The following is a 19,645-nucleotide window of genomic DNA, read 5'->3' on the forward strand; positions in this document are numbered from 1 at the left end:
ACATGATTGAAAAACAATACACTTGTGCAAAAAGGGGGTGCTTAGGAAGTCTGGAATGTAGCAGTAGGGTTTTTTGTTTGAATTCATATGAAGTATGAGTTACTTTGTAAGCTTTTTCCAAATACATTTCACTTCACCACTAATTTGAAATTGTGCTTACAAACTAACTAATTGGCAAACTTAACTGAGTGCTTCAAACTTACCAGTATGCTGTCATTAGACTTCTCCACTGTTGTGTTTTAGTGGGCAGTAACTTACAGTCTTTCTTATTTGGGGAACTGGTTCTTAGAATTTGACAAGACTGAATGGATTTAACAGATTTTCACAAAAAAAACTGTCCACATCTGCCCTTGGGCCCTGAGTGGGGAGAAAGAATCTGCTTAGAGTTAAGTAGTTTTTAGGAATGTTTTAAGCTTTCATATACTGGCACTGCTGTAAGTACCCCCATACCCCCATGCTAAATTTTACTCACAAGCTAATGACTTGAAGAAAACACCACATAGCTTCAATAGCTACAAACTCCATAAACGTTTTCTACTCTAAATCTGACTTTTTTTGCCTAATAGTTATATTGGGATATATTCTGACAGAGCTATCTCACACATTGTGTGATTTATTTGAAATAGGGGTCGGATTAACAATAGGATTAGAAAGATGACTTTACCAGACTTTTTGTTTTGACCCTTTTCAGGCTTCTCTAGTGCACAGTCCAACTGTCTGTTCACTGTTTCTTATGGTTCAACATCTTCCAATATACTCTTGCCATTTCTGTGTTTTCTGCCTGGGTCAGCACTTGACCCAGTTATCGTAGATGAGTTACCAAGTAAAATGCAACTTTCTTTGTTCTCTCCCATGCAGGATCCTAAATTAGATTTTTTCTTCTTCCCTGGCTTTAATGTAAGGTTATAAATTCTACTTCAGAGATTTTGCACTCCGCCCTTTCTGATTTTCTACCAATAGATCCCAAGCCTAGTATATCTATAAAGACGGATAACTCCAGATAGTATTTTGTACCTCAAGGGAAAAACAGTCCGTACCTCTTGACTTTCTAACTTCACTCATACTTTCTTAGCAGACTTGCATTCTTGTTTTTCTTTTATGTGAATCTTCAGCAGCACAAGCAGATTATTTAAACAAGATGCATGCATATGCCCCCAAGAGCATAAGTGTACAAAAACATTTTCAAAGTGGTTTGTGAAATTTTATTCCTCTGAAGATCCAGTCGTCTGACTGGCACCTGCTAACTAATTGCATCTGAGCAAGTTCCCAGTTAGATTCTATCAAGCTACCGAAAGAAACTTGGGTAGAAGATTAAAGTTGGAAAGTAACTAAAGTTTTTTGTTTCAGAAAACTGAGTTAGTTGATTACACTGTGGGGTTTTTCTCTTCAACCATGTAGCCTTTGGCTCTTGGATATCATTGCACCTATTGCTGGCAAGTAGCCTGTAAAAGCAGCTGTGGAAGTGATAAAGATAGGCAAAATATTACATGGTTCACAAGAGAACCGTAGTTGAATATAAACTCATCTAAACATTCAGTCCTCCATGAATCATCTTGTTCTTCATAAAGAAGAGTTAGAACATTGTTGAAAACAATGTTGCAGATGAAATTTTCTAGAAAATTTTGTAGGTTATTATCTCGTTGTCCAGCTAGCCAAATTATTTAATATTATATTTTGCATGTATGTACATGGAGTGACTGTTTCCCCAGCTTCAGATCTGATTTTTTTTTTTTTTTTACTGATATGAATTATAGAATTAAATATGGAATTTTCACAAAAATTCAGTATTGAGCTTGCCCTTCTCCTGTTGTAGCTGGTGAGTTTTAACTGCCAACTGCAAATCAAATCCTAAACTTTGGTCATCCTATTTCTTGAAAAAATCTGATTTCACTCTGAAGTGTAAGAATAATAGCAGACAGGCTTTTCTGTGACAAACCATGAAGATCTTTGAAATACTTTATTATGGATTTATGCTTCCTGACATCTGCCTAGTGCGAAGGGAGGAACAGATTAAATCTGATGTGTTTTTGAAGTTCTAGGTGTGATATTAACTATCAGGATGACATGGTGATTCATACAGACTTGGATACTATTTGGAGATGTGTTTGTATGTACAGACATGTATCCCCCAGTGGAGATTTTCTTGTTGTCAATTTGTATGCCAAAAAGCTTTTGGAATTTAATTGTCTGGATTTGGATCCTTTTTTTTTTTCCAGTTAACAACTCTTGAAATTAAGGAGCTAACTGTCAACAAGTGTCAGAATTTCATCTAATGCCAAATAAAACTGCTGGTGGTGGCCAAGATGAAAACTACAAAGCTGAAGTGCAGTTGCATTGATAGAAATCTCCTGGCAATTATAATGGGCTGGAAAAACAAATCTTCAATCTTCTTCTGAAATGACCTTAAAAATAAATTAGTGATCGTTTTTAACTGTGATTACTTCTCAGAAACACTTGGTCAGCAAGAATGTCTCTTCTTGCTAATTCATCAGTCAGTGCTTTTAGGGTAAGACATGAATTAGGCTTTATTTACATTAAAAAAAATTAAAAAACCTATGTATCTACTTCCTGCTTGTCAAAACTTTCTTGGAGTAAATACCTCTGTCCTCAGACCTGTGGAGGGCAGCAGAAGTGCCTCCTTGCACTATTAGTGTAACGTATGGGCCATCGTTTGGATGTTAACAAACACAAGCGGTACATCTAATCTCATTGTCATTAAAAGTTGATCAGTTGGTTTGAACTAGATTTATTTTGGATGGCTTGCATCTCACCTGTGCTACTCTATTCATTGTAAAAAGTCATATAAATTATGTGCTTCCTGGGAAAACAAGATGTCCTTTAGATTAGAAGTTGGAACAAGAAGAGCAAGTTCCTAGAGAATCTTAAGCACTAGGAAAGAAAGATGATATCAGATTGTAATCCTAGGGATGAAAGATGGTATCAGAGAGCCTGTGAAAGTGAACATATTTTATGCAAATTTAAGTTAGAAGAGTTGAATAGCTTAGAGTTATTTGCAGACTAGAAACATCAAGGGTTTTTTTTCCAGATTCTTGTTTGCAGGCAGTGCAGGGTCTAAGAACTCTAAATGTTACTTGCAGCCAGAAGACATAATGGTGTTTTCCACTGCATTGTACTCAATGCTCAGGGATTACTAATAATGTTTGGGGGGATGCTGATCTGGATGAATGGAATACTGCAGACCAATTTAGGTGCTGGTGAGACTCTCTGCAGTGCCCTGGAGAAGTACAACAGATACACATAGGACGCTTTTATCTCACATTTCCTGTGAGTGAGTAAGAATTCAGGGGAAATGATGGGAAGTTGCATTTTTCCAGAGTACATCTTGTCCAGAGTAGCATATGCTGGTCAAAAAAATGACTTGCCTGCGAGAGGCAGTGGAGGGTGTGAGGGAAGGAGCGAAATGGAGACTCTCTGCTTTGCATGGGATTGATGGTTAAGAGTGAATTGGAAAGGCTAGGAACCAGAAACTGTGGAAATCTGGAAATGTAAATAAAAGAGCACTTGGTGTTACTGTACACAAAATAAATTATGAGATGGTGTTCCCCTTTGCTTTCCAAGTGTGCTGTACCCACTCTGGGTTTCCTGCCAACTGAATGATTCTCTTTCCTGTAATCTTGATTACCTGATAGCAGGTGATATTTGTGTAGCAGCATCTGGGTTTTCATTGACCCTCTGTCTTCAGGTCTTCTGAACAGATCTTCTAAACAGTTGCTTTAGAGAATAGATTGACTACTTAACATTACTAGGTCTAATTTTGTATTAAGTTGTGTAGAATATTTACAGTTCGCCAAAAAGATAAATGAACAAAATGAAAAATGCCAAGCTGACTTAATTATGGTGAGGCCTATAATTTATTTTTTAGATCTTACTGTACTTAAGTATGTCAAAAGTGAAAATACAAAATAATGTCTTATTCCTGATTCTTTACTAAAGTAGGCGCAGTATTTTTCAGGATATTGTATTATAGGGGAGATTTGGATAAAAACAGGAAATTTAAAATGAAGATTGCCTCTCCAACTCAGTCTTTTCAGCAGTAAAATCATGTTACATTTGATATTGTAGTCTTGAATAACAGCATCTTAACAGACTGTTGGCATTCTGCCTGTCATTGTGGAACCTATTAAACTCTTTTAGGGAGAAGACATTTATGGTTGTGTTCAGTAGGTACTTTTTCAAAAAGTTATTAACCTGTAAGTTTAACAGTGGTTAAAGGAATCTGACTCTACTAGGAAACTTTTAATTGCTACTTTTAAATACTTTTAATATTCTTATATTACAATACTTGCATTTTCTGAAGCTACCAGCAGCAGCTTCTCCACCTCTGATATGTTGAAATGGTTGTTAGGATGTGAACCTCAAGTTCAGCAAATCCTTAATCTTTCTTCCCACCCCTCATACTCTTCCATCTTCCCCAATACTACAGGTTGCAAATATTTTCTGACGTGGAAAGGGTGGTTTACAACCTGAACAGTGGCCAAATAAGAGGCTGATTACAGTGCATCTCCACACCTTCAGAGTTTCCGGGAGCCTAGTTCTTCGTTTGCAGAGTGGCCATATTTGTATACTCTTTGTCCAATAGCATGACATGGGCTGTATTAATTTTACTAAATTCTGTTTTCAGAAACTGCCTGAGCTTTTGATGTTCATTCCAAATCTTGAGATGCCCTTTGGGGAGTCTGTTGCTCATAGTGTGACCAACCTTGTGTCCTTTAGTCAGTACATATAGACTAGAAGCATCAGGTCTTTATGCAAGACTGTACTTCTGCTCTGTGCTTTCTCCTGTGGTTTTAGCAAAGGTTTCTTGTGACAATCAGGCTTGTTTTCTCCCCAGGTGGGAGTTAATCGAGAGGGACAATATTGATACTTTATTATTTGGGGGCTCTTTGAACTACAACTTCTCTTTTCTATGGGGTGATGTAAGCTGTCCAGACCTATCGAAAGTCAGGAAATGGTTTATGTTATTATGAAAAGGATAAATATGATAACCTTAAGAATGACAGGAAAACACAGCAGTATGAAGTGTTCCTTTCTAAGCCACATCTTAAAGGTTAGTTTGGAGTTAGATTTACTGATATGTTTCTGCTACTTCAGTGGTATTTGCAGTGGAGCAGCTTGGTTTCAAAGGACCAGTTGACTTTTCTTTCATTAATTTCTAACAAAGATATAGAAAAACATTTAACTTCTTTTGGTGAGTGTAAATATGTTTTCAAGAGTAGTCTCTAAAACTTAAAAGATACTATAAATTTGTAAATCAAATCACACTATTTAAAATGAAAGGATAACTATATAAACCTTAAAAGTACACTGTAAAGCCAAATAGCTAACAGCTTAGAACAGACTTGAGATAGTTATCTACCAGCCAGTATAAAGAGCGTTATTGCTAATCTTTAATCAAATCCTTCATCCTCTTCGGAAAAATTCTTTTGGGACTTACGGTTCAGAGAAAAAAATAAGAAAAATATTTGGCCTAGGGATTCAACTGGGACTATGGATCTTTCAGTGCAAGGCAGCAATATAAAATATTAAGCTAGAGAAGGAGCTTGCTAAAGGGTATCAGTCTGGATGTACCTATAGTGTTTGTAGCATGCTGGGATGACATTCTAGGATATTTCCTGAAGTTATCAAGACTTGTGTTGTTTCTTTTAAATTTAGATAGTCTTTGTTTTCATTCCAGAGAGTCTGATTGGTGAAGTTGTTCAGCGCAAAGTTTGGTTCAGGTCTATTTTAGTATTTCTTCTTTCTCTTTTTTAAGAGAAAGTTCTCACATATTTCTGTTTTCCTCAATTAGTTTCTCAAAACAGATTTGTCTGAAAGTGCAGTGTGTGTGTGTGAGACTCCTCTTTTGACAGCAGTGTAAAGTGGGATCTCTTATGAATTAATAGTTTGATGAAGGAAGTCCCAGGGAGAAATAAAGCAGTGCTTTAGGAAACTTAATCATTCCAGAACTAGTGATTTATCTGATACTTAGTTCCTCCATCCAGACTTTCACTTAACAGTGTTATGTTTAGGTATGTTTAATAAGCAATGGCTAAGACTGTCTAACTTTAATTCCCCTTTTAACGATGAATTGCATGAGTCCATTTTACTAATGTTCAAGTTGTCTCTTTTAAAAAATACTACATATATCACCATTTACAGAAGGAGAGCTACTGTAGAAAATTCTTTGAAGCTAAAACCTTTCTCATTTTTAATTAAACTTTTTTTTTTTTAACACTGAAGTAATAACTTAAGCATTTAATAGATTCATATTAGCAAGATCTGACTGGAGCTTTCACATATGTGGCTTTCAAAAAAGCAGCTTGTGTTGCCTGAAGGTGGTTCTTTGTGATAGTTCATGGAAGGACTGCCCTGGCGTGGTGTTTCTTGCTGGATGGGTTTTAAAGATTTGATTTGAAGATTTTTGAAGATTTTTAGGTCTTAATAGTGAGCAGAGTTGTTAATTTGTTAGTGGAGACAGGGAGGCAAGCAAGAGGTTAATCTTCTCTCAAAACTTTTAAAAGGATGCCCAAGCTTAAAATATATTTGTGTATGTCTTTAAGTTTGCATGGGCAGGATTCTGTTTGTAATGTAACTGTGGAATGCTACAGCATTTGGAGAAATACTAGTTCAAAATATTGATCTTCCTGTAGAGTTATTTTCTCTTAAATATAGACTGCTTTTGCTTGCAACTTTGCTTTTGGAAGTTAGCCTCTGGAAAAAGGTTTATGCTTTTGTTAGTTTAATTTGCTCTGCACAACAAAACAACTTTGAGCATCCAGTAAATTATTTAAATTACCTTGCTCTCCTTACTGATTTGACTTACCAGATGCATTGTCAGGTATATCAGAAACCATAAAGCTTCTAATTCCTTAAAATTAAAATAGCTGTGTTTGAGGGATCAATATTGTATTTAGGATCAATATTGAAAATTCCAGCTATTTGCTTTGACCTGTCTGTCTTAAAATGGAGTATAGGGTTTACCTTTCTGTGGTTTGACAGATGTGCAGTGTTAGTTGTAAAGATTTCTTTTTTTTTTCTTTTCTTTTTTTTTTTTGGTGGGAGAGAGGGGAGGTATGGGGTATCTTCAGCATGGCATTTTTTCAAACATTTTTCATGTGCTTAGGTGCATCCAAGCAGAAGTCAAGTTCCCTGCAGGTAGCAGATAAGGACCTACTGCCACCTTTTCACCCATACCAGCCTTTGGAATGCATAGTAGAAGAGACTGAAGGCAAGCTGAATGAACTTGGACAGAGAATTAGTGCTATTGAAAAAGCACAACTTAAATCATTGGAATTAATTCAAGGTGAACCTTTAAATAAAGATAAGATTGAAGAACTTAAAAAGAACAGAGAAGAACAAGTACAGAAGAAGAAGAAAATATTGAAGGAGCTACAGAAGGTGGAAAGGCAGTTGCAGATGAAAACACAACAGCAGTTTACCAAAGAATATTTGGAGACCAAAGGTCAGACAGACACACCACTTCCCCTGCAACAGCAGTGCCCACTTACAGGGGTCTTCCCAGAAGTGGAAGCTGATAAGGGTCTGCCAGAGGATAACTTTTCAGGGTTACCTCAGGTTGACACAATCTTGTCTAAAGATGACGAGCAACAACAGTCTCCACCACCTGCTGAACAAATAGAGTTTGTCCCTATCCAGCCTTTGCCAACACCGCAATGTAATTTTTCTGGTAATTTAGGTTATAATGGGACAGAGTCTCTTGAACTTCAGAAAGCATTAGGTAATCAGCAGAATGTAGGAGAGCAGCAGCAGATTGCTGGGCAGGGGCTGTTAGTTCAAGAACCAGACGGATTAATGGTTGCCACTCCAGCACAGACGCTTACCGACACTCTTGATGACCTAATAGCAGGTGGGTTAAGAAATATACCTATTTTTGCATTAATTTGTGTGCTCAGTTTCCCTTTCTCTCCTTCCCTCCAAAAACATCTTGGGGTTTTCCAGTTTGGGAATACTTGCTTAAGAATAAAATTCCTGATTAGTGCTATTAATCCTAACAGTCACTTCCAATTCTAACATGAGACTTTAAAAAATCTCTTTCCAAAGTGCAAAACTTCCTGTCCCAGAGATATGTTTTAGCCCCTGTGGCCTCATCTTTTTCTGTGCTTCTTTAAAAAGCCTAATCATGAGTGATTAGAAGTGGCCATTAGGAAACCCAAAAACATTACAATTTTTTTTTCTTCCATAGGATTTTACATACAGGCTTATACCTCAGTGAATTTCCTTAGTGTAGTAGCCATCTCTAGAAAAATACAAAATATTGTCACTTGTGTTGACAAATGTATCTATCTCCATTCTGCTGGAAATGCTGCTACAGTTTAAACGCATCTGGAATCTGTGCAAAACCATTTAGTTCTTTAGTGCTTCTCTGTAATGGCTTGTGTTTTCAGAATGCCTTCTAAACCATGGATGTTAAACAGGAATAACTGCTTATCAGATTTAACAAATGGCAAAAATATGTCATGTTTGGATGAAAGCAAAAATCAAAACATTCTTGCTTTTGCTGGTAACTGCATGAAGATAAATAGAGATTTTTTTCCCCCCACACTGGGTTGGGTAAGCCCTGTTGTGAAAAAGGGGTATCATTTTTGTTGAGCTTCTTTTCACTTATTTCAGTAGGAATTCTGTTTACTGCTGGACGTATGCAGGATATAACCACTATTGTTTGGGACTGTGCCTGTTTGGCCTGTAGTTTTTTTTTGGGGGGGGGGGTTGTTGTTGTTGTTGTTGTTGTTGTTTTGTTATTTTGTTTTTTTTAATCCAGTGTTTCTTGACTCTTCTTTGCTCTTTCTGTCCGTCCCTCAGCCCTTATTTTCTTGTCTTTTTTTTCCTCTTTGTGGTCACTGCCCTGTCCTCTTAAGTTCCCCTCATGCTTTTGGAAATGTGGAATAAGACTTTTTGCTAACAATTCCCAGGAACTTTCAGAATGGTAACTAACTATAGTGAAGTTCGTACAGGTCAAGACTGACTGCAACTTTGCAGCCTTCCCTGGAAATCTCAGTAGGTGGAATAGTTGTGGTGTGTTATATCAGCTCTCTTCAGCTGTACAATTTAATTCAAAGAAATCCTCTTGCACGTTAGAGATACAGGCTTAGTTCCTTTTTTTCCTGGCGTGGTATCATCCATTCATCACTCTAAGACATTCTTCAGAGTATTGAGCTAACTTTACAACAAAAATGCAGTTAAATTATTCTTAAATATTTTTAAGTAAGATTTGATACTTGAGCGTGCAAGGAGGAAAATTTGAGGTGTTAATGCAAAACGTAGTCAACAAGGGCTAAGTCTTTGGAGTAGCTGTTGTTAACAATTTAACGTATCTGGCACAAGACCATGTAGCACATAGACTTTAATAGTTAGCATAGTATATTCAAAATATTCAGTGCACCCTTCACTGTTATGCATTGTAATAGCCATTGCAAAAAGAAAATTTCTACAGTTGGCTGAGTACAACAGAGTGAAATAAGTCTGCTAGTTGTTTCAGACATCTTACCAAAAACCTCGTAACTGACTAGTCAAAGATCGTGTGCTTGGTAGTGTAACCCTTTGACAAAATTCACTTTGTCCTTCCATTTCCTGATACTGTCAGGAAATGAAATAAACTAAAATATGTGCCACTTGAGGGCGGGGAAAAAAATTTGAAAGCAAGCTGGAACTCCCCTTTATCTTATGATAAAAAACCTTTGGATAGAAATGTTTTAAATATAGGGTCTTTGACTATAAATACCCTACTTGTTATTGGTTAATTTTATGAAACTCTTTATTGTTTTTGTAACTAACTAAAGACAGTTTTGGCTAAGAAATGAGGTTTACTCATTTCAGAATCCATAGAAATTACATGCTCTTGTAAAATTATTAAAAACTGTATGTTTACAGAAAGTCAACCCAAGGAAAATTCCTTAATTCCAGAGGCTACTGCAAAAATAAATTGATGTTGCTTTACTGAAATACATTTTCTTCTGAAATTCGTAGATTTGTTTCACTTTCTAAAAATTATTGGGAGAGGTTTTTAGATACTTTGCTCAATTTTTTTTTTTTTTTTTTTTTAAGAATCCAGTCTGTGGTAAAAGAATGACCCCTTCATAAATCATAATCCTAAATCTCAAATTTATGTAGGTTTCAAAATGAACTGTAAAGCTACCTCCCTTTACATTCACTCCAAACTCTTAGATCTGTGTTTAAAATGCACTTGCATTTTATATGCAAATTTGCCCATTAGTCCTCAATTTTGTAAAGAAATTTTAGCAATAGAAATATGTTCTGACAACTGGTTTTTGCATGCGTACTACAGACGCTGGATAAAATTGTTCGGGGGCTCTGTATCTGCTGTGTGGAAAGTCTGTCTCTTTGAGAGAGATCAGGAGCCTTCTCTAACTAGGGAATTTGTGTCTTTGAAATATCTCCCTTAATTACAGTATCACTGGTGGTAAGTGTTGAGACCCTTAATGTAGAAGTGGCACAAACATTTTTATTCTTGTTGTGTTTTTCAGTTTATATCAGATCTACTTTAGAAGAACAGAAATGTTAAATCGGCTTTTGCCCTCTGCATTGAAATATTTTTTTTTTATTATTATTATTGCTCTTACCAGTGGAAGTGTAAAAGCAGCAAGCTTTTCAAAGCTTCAGTTTAGACTAGTTGGAGGCGAGAACATTGTTACGTTTCTACAAAACCTCAAATTTTTAGTTTTCTGAATAATTTCACTGTAAGCGCATATATAAAAACAGTATTTATTTTGCCGGTCTGCTGGCAGAATTCGTCAGCTAAAAGAATCGTGACTAGGCATCGAGGTGGCTCATGTGAAGGCGCAGCGTGCTGGAAGCCTCACTGACTGGCAGAGTCCCTGGGAGATATGTGTGCCTGAGCCCCCTCTTTCATAAAGCTGCCCAGCCTGCCCATGAGCTGCGCAGAATAACTGAGTAATGTTCAGAAAGTCAGGTGAAACCCTAAAAATGAAGCCACTCCTTTCATGCCCAAATGCTATGGCTATACTGGAATTTATTTAGATATGTTAAAGCAAAAACCCTGCAACCAATTCCTGATCATTTCTTTGAATGTGTGGCTTATTACAGTCAAAATTTTAATTGGGTCTATTAAAGAAGTATAGAGTTGGTACGGTTTATTAGTGTAAAAATAAGGGAAAATAATAAATTATCACATCTTTTGATAAGAGCAAAGCTTTTAGACCTAGTTTTCATTACTCAGTACAAACTCGGTTTCTTGAAGTATTTCATATTGCATACTTGAAACTTTTTCAGTTCACGTTGCGCATTTACCTGTGCAGATTTCTTAACTTGCAGTATCTGAGTTGAAGCTTCCTTGCTGTTTTTAAGATACTCAAGATGAGGAAATTTTTTTTTGCTAGGTTTTGCCTCCATTTTGGATTGTTTTTATTCTGTGCCTCTGTCTGACTCTCCTTTTTGGAGTTCTAGTTTGTAGACTGAAATTCCAGATGTGTTGTAAGAAACTTTACTGAATTTTATTTAGTTCTGAAGTTCTGGTTCTGGTTGGTTGTAGAGAACAGTAATGTTTTAAGGTAATGATTTTAAAGATGACTTCTGAATTACTGTTTTTAGGGTTGTTGTTTGGAGTAACACTGGTCACTAGGATAATCTGGAGTGAGAAATGGTGATTTATAGAATGAGACATAGTTACTAATGTACAAAGGCCTGTGTACAGTAACATGTTGGTTAAAAGTTGTGTGGTCTCAACTCCTCTATCAAAAAGTGAAAACTGAAAAGATTAAAAGCAGAATGATTGCTTGGTCACAAAAAAGGATTAAATTGTTTTCTTTGCCCTAAAAATATCCAGTTCCTTTAAGGAAGACAGAACTGAAATATAGTCATAAATAGTAATAAATATACATGTTCGCAGCATAACAACTGTTATGTAAATTTTGTTTCAGACTGCAGCTGCGATATCATCCAGAAGCTGTTCAAGTTTCTGTAAATACCTTGAGAGTTACACTTAGACAAAATTGCTAGGTTCTTGCACCCGTTTATTTCTACTCATGTCTCCTGTGATATTTTTTCATGAGTTTGGGGAAGTGGTCATCCACATCTGTGGATATTTGTCTTAAACTTTACCCTGATTTAAAGAAAGTCTCTGAAAAATTGTGAGCTTTTCATAAAGTTGGAAAACTGGATTTGCTATTATGTCATTTAAAGTTTAGATTTAGTGTGGGTTGTTGTTTTTTGTTGTTATTGGTTTTTTTTAGTTTAAGAGTCTTCTGAATATTTCAGTCTGCAGAAGCATCCTAAAGCTGTGTCACAAAATAAGTATATTATAAAGATTTATGGTGCACATTGCAAAAATTGAATAGATTGTTAACCAGTGCCTGGCTATGGGTTTGTTTGTTGAATCCTTCCTGTTGAAAAGACAAAATGTGTGTTCAATAGGAAGTAACTCCATTTTGAAAACAAATACGCAATTTTGATTTTTGTGTCGCTGTAGAACTCGTTTATCTGATTGCCTAGTGCCATATGATTTTTGCCTGTTTTAGATAGAATTTGTGTCAATCAAACTGAATCCTGCAAATTTCTTCAAAGGTCACTTGAACATCTGCTGAATTTCAACATTTCAAACCAATTGTCCGACCCTTCCGGTGTCATGAGGGCCTCAGAACTGCACCAATACCATTAAAATAATTATGAAAAAATTTAATCTTAGTTTTTGTGAAAAACCAAAACAGGACCTGTTTTTACATGATGGCAGAAATCAGTTAGTGTACCCAAAGAAAATCTTTTTTCCTTTGTGTGGCTTATGCTCACCCTGTTTTTTTTTCCGTTCCATCTTGGAGAGATGCATGATGATGATGTTGCTACATAGATAAAGAATTTTATAATCCTCCAAACTGTGAGATCTTGTGAGGTTTAAAAAAAAATTTTTTAAAAAAAGGTGTAATCTGGGAAAAGGAGGAGTGGTCCCGCTTCTGGACTGCCATTAGAAGAGGTCATTTGCTAAGAACGTTTCCCTCCTTGTCATCCTAGAGATTAAATTTTTCTAGACCCTTAAAATCCTGCCGTGTAATGTTCAGAGATAATGAATACAATCTTCCCATTGAGTGTTTGTTTTGTAGCCTCCAAATTGATCCTTCTTCTTGAAACGAGGTAATTTTTCACAGCGCTGTCGTCTAAGACGAAGCCACCAGGCTGCATGGTCGCGGTTGGTCTTCCATCAGTGCCAGCTATTGAGGCAAAAGCGATTGCTGTGATCTGGCACGGGTATGCTAGCGTTGCTACTCAGGAAGACTGTGCTTCAGCTTTTACTATTGGAAATACCCTTTGCTAAAAAATCAGTCATTTGAAAGATGACCCCAGGTTTCCTGTGGTGTGTGCCAAATTGCAGAAATAGTTCCTAGAGACTTCTAACAAGGGCTCTGTATTAGCTAAGTGCCCCTTGTAATGGGGAAAAGAAATGGAGAGGTGGTTCTCTCAATTTTCTGAAAGAGCATACTGTATTCAGTCGGCAAAATGACATAATCTTCCAGAAGGAGTTTTGTAAGATCTGTAACTGACCTACATTTCAGTGACAGCATCTTATAACCCAGAACCAGACCCTGGTAAATGGGTCCATTCAGTTTCAGCTCACTCTGATTTCTTACAAATATTTATGAAGATGTTTTGGAAACTTTGCTTTGTGATGACCTTGTTATCAGACATGTACTGTACAGAGTACAAATTATAATGACATTTCCACTGTGCCAACTTTCAAGCGTGGCCGCCGTTCTAAGGAAATAAAAATGACAGATTTAAAAATTCTGCAATTTTGTAGGCACAGAGTAGATAAGAGCAGAAGATTATTTTGTAGGACTACTAGTTCTTAGATTTTATTTTAAACCAGAGTTTGGAGTATCATTAACGTACAGAGTTTAACTGTGTTTGTGCTCCCTTTGGTGTTCTCTCTCACCTTTGACACGATTGTTACTGTACAAGTAAAGTGCTTTAACACACATATTCATGTGGTTCAAGCACATGATGAATATCTAAAGTATGCAAGAAAACTGCTGTGAAATTCAGTCATGGCTGTAAAATGTAGAGAATGTAGAGGATTTGTTGAATCTATAATGGTGACATTGAATGTATTCCATTAAGGAATCCTAAAATAGCTGAGTCTATCTTTGTTCACTTTCTCCTGCTTTATACGTATGTAGCATGTGGATATATATATATATATAGTTGTAAGATGTGAAATCATCAAGCCAGTATCTTCCTTGATGAAGGATTAGTTTGATTTAAAGTAAAATCAGTCATTAACAGGGTGATTTGCTGTCTTGTATTTTCGAAGGAATAATTGTTAGAAATCCACTTAGTACTTTGCACTTTAGTGCTTTGAGCAAGAAAATAAATACATTATATTAATTAATCCTCCTCTCTTGCTGAGACGTGTAAGTGGTAATACATAGTAAGTAGATGAAGTGTGGGAGCTTTTACATTTGAAACTTCTAATACAAAACTGACCCGTTCATGAAGTAAAAGTCAACTCTCTTTTTATCCAGATATAATAATATATTCTTGCTTTAATGCAGTAGCCAGATTTTAATGCATGCTTTTGACCATGCACCCAGAAGAATGCTGTATATTAAAATGGCTTTTGCAAAATACAACTGAAAAGTGCCATCTCTAAAGTTTGTGTCCACCTCCCCAAGATTTTGTAGTCCTGTCTGACCCATCTAAAACTTGCTCCAACCTGTTCTCCCTTTTTCACGCTTACGCAGTCATATATGTGTAGGCTTAATTAGTGGTGTTACCTCATGTTGAGGATTTTTCTAAGACTTTTCTATATACACTGTTTTCCTCTGAGTAATTGCTGATATGTAATTTGTTAGTTCTGTCACTGAAGTCGAACTGTTTAAAAATTTTTTTTAAAAAGTTTTCAAAAATTTCTCTTCAGATTCAAATCTGCATATTGTTCATCCTTCATCTTCTCTCACTGCTTGAAACACTTGAACAAAAGCAAAATATTTTCACTGCTTATTTCTTACCTACAGTTGTTAATGTTTTCCATCAGTTGCTTATTTCAGGAATACTGCAAAACACTACATCTTTTGGGTTAATTAGAGCTAATTACATGTTATGTCTCACAAGACTGTACAATGTAGAAATTTGGCCTTTCAGCTCTGAAAGTTACTTGTCAAATATGGCTCTTAGGTTAGCATGGCTCACCATAAAGTGCCTTAGGGGAGTTAGTTCCTAGTTTCCATAGTGAAAGGTCACAGGGAACCTTCCTGGCAGGGAATTGGAGTTGAGGGCCCGTGATTTGTGTGGCTTCCACTCAAATCCTTTCACTGTGTTACAGAGCCAGGCTGAGGTCCTGGACCTGCAATATATATGCACGGAGGTGTTTCTCTGCTCGTTCTGTTCAGGTTTCTCAGTCTTTATATTTAAAACCAGTTGAATAAAATCTAGTTCTCAGTTATCAAGCTCTGCTTGAATTGTGTTTAAAAATAAATAAATAAAATGAAGACTCACTACCAAGCTAGTTGCATAGCTAAGCTGAGGTGTATCTTCATGACGACATTTTGCAGCTCTTTTTTGAAAGGCTATGTTTGATCAGAATAAATTCTAGGGAGCACGAACAGTTCTTCAACTTGCTTATTTTTGTTGATTGCCACCTCCTTCCTGTTTCTCTTCCACCCTTCTTGGGTTATTTTAACTCTGAGACACAATTAAGGAGTAAGTGGCTGTTACTCTTCTTCCTTTGAAAACTTTATATGGAAACTTAATGTGCACTAACCTTTACATGAAATACTTTTGAGTTCCTGAGTGATACTTTGTTTCTGAACATTAGGATTGCATTTTAATGATAAATTATTTGCTTGCTTAGAATGAACATATAACTGAAATCTAACAGTGACAGTTACAATTTTAGGATAACTAATAATCTTTGTAAGTCATAATCTTCATAATGTTTACAAACTAATTAATAAAATTATTTTCCTAACTTCACACAGTTTGGAGATACTTTCATTATTTAACTGCTGGAAAGATTCTTTATGTGAGATATTAACTCGTTTGTTTTTTAGGAATGCTTATTTTGTTCCCCCCCCCACCCCACCCCACATATATTTTTATATTAGACTGTTACAGTTTTATGGGACTAAATCTTTCTCAAATAAATTTGGAATAGCTAAGAGGGGATTAATAATCCGATGTTGCTTTTCAGCTGTGAATAGCAGAGTGCCCAGCGGCTCCACCAGTTCCTCGCACACTACGGAATCCCCTACACCTGAGCCCTGTTCCCAGGCCCCAAGCAATGTGGCGTCGCAGTCGGTGCTCCCCATGTATCCTTCAGTTGACATTGATGCGCATGTGAGTAATTTCACTTTAGTGTTGAATTGACTTGCTTTCTGATCAATTCTGAAAGGGAAAAAAATTAATCTAGTGCTATGTTAAAAATCAAATTTGTTTATAATATTTTTAATTGCTGAATATCTGCTTCTTTTTCTTCCCAACCATGAAGACTGAAAGTAATCATGACACTGCTCTGACCCTTGCGTGTGCAGGCGGTCACGAAGAACTTGTATCTGTACTGATAGCACGTGGTGCCAATATTGAACACAGAGACAAGAAGGGTAAGCTAAAATAGTAAAACAGTCTGACCTTGAAGTACAATGTGGAACAACAAATTTCAAATAGGGATTTAGCATTCTTTGCTTCAGAAAATGACTGAGCATGCAAAAATGTAAAATTGCATTTTTCCACTTCATGTAGAAATGTTGATCATAAAAAGCAAGTGATACTTCATGGCTTTCTAGCTTCATTTTTAAAAGGAAGTGTGTCTGTCTGAGCACTCTTAATAAGATTTGTTGAAATATGGACCACTTCGTCCTTATGATTCACCCTACACGAAAGATTTTGGCATTCTAAATAGAGTGGCTAATTGGTGTAAATCTCAAATCTTGGCTGACAAAGCTAACTCAGAGTAGTTTGTTGTCAGGTTGCATATCATGTCTTTCACAGTAGTTAAATTCAGCAAAATCTCAAATCTGTTAGAGTTGTGAGAGACCAAAACAGTCTTGACTTTTTTTCCTCTGGAGCTGACATTTTACCACTGGAAATTGCACAGTGCAGATGTGTTCATTTTGTTAAATGTTAGAGCTTTATTAAATAGGAATTAATTGGAAAGCTGTGATTTGTCTAAAGAGATGAGTTGTCAGAACCTAGTCCAGTGAAAACCCTGTTTTGTGGCTGAGTGTTTAGATTTTCTTGAAGTTCTTCAATTATATGTGGCAAGAGTCAAGGCCTAGATGTACCAGGCTCACATGAGGGCTAGAAGAGGGTCTGAGGTTTCCTGCGATTCTGGCCTATTGGGGGGAAACAAATATTCTGAGGAAAACATGTCTAATCAACATAATTCAGAAATGCACAAATTCATTTACAATGCCAGTGAGTAGTTCTGAGTTTCTCCAGGTTCTTTTTAATGTGTTCTTCTGTTATATTAGGTTTTACGCCTTTGATTCTGGCTGCAACTGCTGGACATGTTGGTGTAGTGGAAATTCTTCTAGACAAGGGTGGGGATATAGAAGCACAGTCCGAGCGCACAAAGGATACTCCACTCTCGTTGGCCTGCTCCGGTGGACGCCAAGAGGTACGAACAGATATCTTACTGTGTTTGAATGCGTTTGAATTGGTTTTTTGTAAGTTACAGAATTTTTGGTGGTAGAATACATCATCCTTTTTTCGAGAAGGCTTCTAAACTGCATAAATTTAGCTAGTTTTAGCCTTTTTCTTCTCCCAAGAGAAAAGGCTGTGTCCATGTGTGTGCGTGCGTGTATTATATACACACATATATGATGTATAAAATATATATTTATGCACACACACACACACACATATATATATATCCTTCCCCCTCCCCCCTTGGTTATCCCAGTTTTGTTAGCAAACTGTTATAGCTTGTGTCCCTGTTTTCTTGCAAAATAAGTACTTTTGTGAGGGAGGAAGAGAAATTAATGAATAACTTTGTTCATTGGACCCTTCTGTTATGTATCCTCCCCCACTGTCAAAACTAACACAGCCAGTGCAGGCACAGAAGGTTGGAAACTAGAATTTTGTGTATGCAGTACAGTGGTTATATGCAGGGCTGACAGATGCAGATACACTGTAAACATGCTCTGCATTATAAGGGCACATATTATTCTTTGAAGGATATTTCAGCTTTCTGTCAGAGTAGTGTTTTTTTGTTTGTTTGTTTTTTTAATCCAAATGACATTTGTTAAATCCTTCCTACTTAAGTCATGGGCAGACTAGCTTAGAAGACACCATGAGAATGGCAAAGGGTTTTGTGCCAAATAAGGGAGTGATAAGTTTTGGAATTTTTAAGGATTCAAATAGTTACATAAAACTGAAAGATATCTGCTTTCAGTTTTGAATTGCAGATCTTTAACAGTAAAACTGCTGCTCACAAATAAAGAGACTTATCCAGTCCATGGTAACTTTACTTATTAAATTACTTTTTAAATTATTACGTGAATGGAGAAGGAGCTCCTAGCAAAATTCAAACCTAATAAGAAAGTATAGAGAAGGTGGAAGCAGGCACAGGTAGCCTAGGTGGAATGTAGGAATGTTGTCTGAGTATGCAGGGATGAAGCTAGGAAGGCCAAGGCCCATCTAGATTTTAGTCTGGCAAGGGATGTCAGGGACAACAAGAAGGGCAATAAGTGCTGAGGGAGCTGGCAGATGTCAATGCAAGCCCTCTCTCAGTCATCTTTGAAAGGCCATGGTGATTGGGAGGGGTGCCTGAGGCCTGGAAGAAAGCAAATATCACTCCAGCCTTCAAAAAGGGCAAGGAGGAGGACCCAGGGAACTACAGGCCAATCAGCCTCACCTCCATCCCTGGAAAGGCGATTGAGCAGCTAATGCTGGAAACCATTTCCAGGCAAATGAAGGACAAGAAGGTGACTGGGAGCAGTGAACATGGGTTGACAAAGTGGAAATCCTGCTTAACAAACCTGATAGCCTTCTATGGTGGAAGGACTGGCTGGGTAGATGAGGGGAGAGCAGTGGCTGTTGTCTGTCTTGGCTTCAGTAAGGCTTTTGGCACTGCCTCCCCTAACGTCCTCATAGGCAAGCTGAGGAAGTATGGGCTAGGCGAGCAGACAGGGAAGTGGGCTGAGAACTGGCTGAATGACAGAGCTCAGAGGGTTGTGCTTAGTGGCACCAAGTCTAGTTGAGGGCCTGTAGCTAGTGGTGTCCCCCAGGGGGTCAATCCTGGGTCCAATCCTGTTCAACTTATTCATCAATGACCGGGATGAAGGGACAGAGTGTACCCTCAGCAAGTTTGCTGATGGTACAAAATGGGGAGGAGTGGCTGATACACCAGAGGGCTGTGCTGCCATTCAGAGGGACCTCAACAGGCTGGAGAGATGGGCAGAGAGGAGTGCCGTCAAGTTCAACAAAGGGAAGTGCAGAGTCCTGCACCAGGGGAGGAATAACCCCATGCACCTGTACAGGCTGGGGGCTGACCTGCTGGAGAGCAGCTCTGCAGAGCAGGACCTGGGAGTGCTGGTGGACACCAAGTTGAGCATGAGCCAGCAATGTGCCCCTTGTGGCCAAGAAGGCCAATGGCATCCTGGGCTGCATCAGGAAGCACATTGGCAGCAGGCTGAGGGAGGTGATGCCTCCCCTCTCCTCA

General features: G+C 37.4%; 1 protein-coding gene across 6 annotated transcripts in view; it reads left to right on the top strand.

The window, feature by feature from the left end:
* ANKHD1 (ankyrin repeat and KH domain containing 1) overlaps nucleotides 1–19,645 on the top strand; it is a 123,712-nt gene that overhangs the window by 75,187 nt on the left and 28,880 nt on the right. For all 6 annotated transcript variants that reach the window (XM_067304662.1, XM_067304663.1, XM_067304661.1 and 3 more), the window contains 4 exons: nucleotides 7,124–7,867; nucleotides 16,175–16,320; nucleotides 16,472–16,583; nucleotides 17,454–17,599. In XM_067304662.1, the coding sequence (XP_067160763.1) occupies nucleotides 7,124–7,867; nucleotides 16,175–16,320; nucleotides 16,472–16,583; nucleotides 17,454–17,599 (1,148 nt within the window). The remainder of the gene's footprint in view (nucleotides 1–7,123; nucleotides 7,868–16,174; nucleotides 16,321–16,471; nucleotides 16,584–17,453; nucleotides 17,600–19,645) is intronic.

Source organism: Apteryx mantelli, chromosome 14 (assembly GCF_036417845.1).
Source record: "Apteryx mantelli isolate bAptMan1 chromosome 14, bAptMan1.hap1, whole genome shotgun sequence".
Taxonomy (NCBI): Eukaryota; Metazoa; Chordata; class Aves; order Apterygiformes; family Apterygidae; genus Apteryx; species Apteryx mantelli.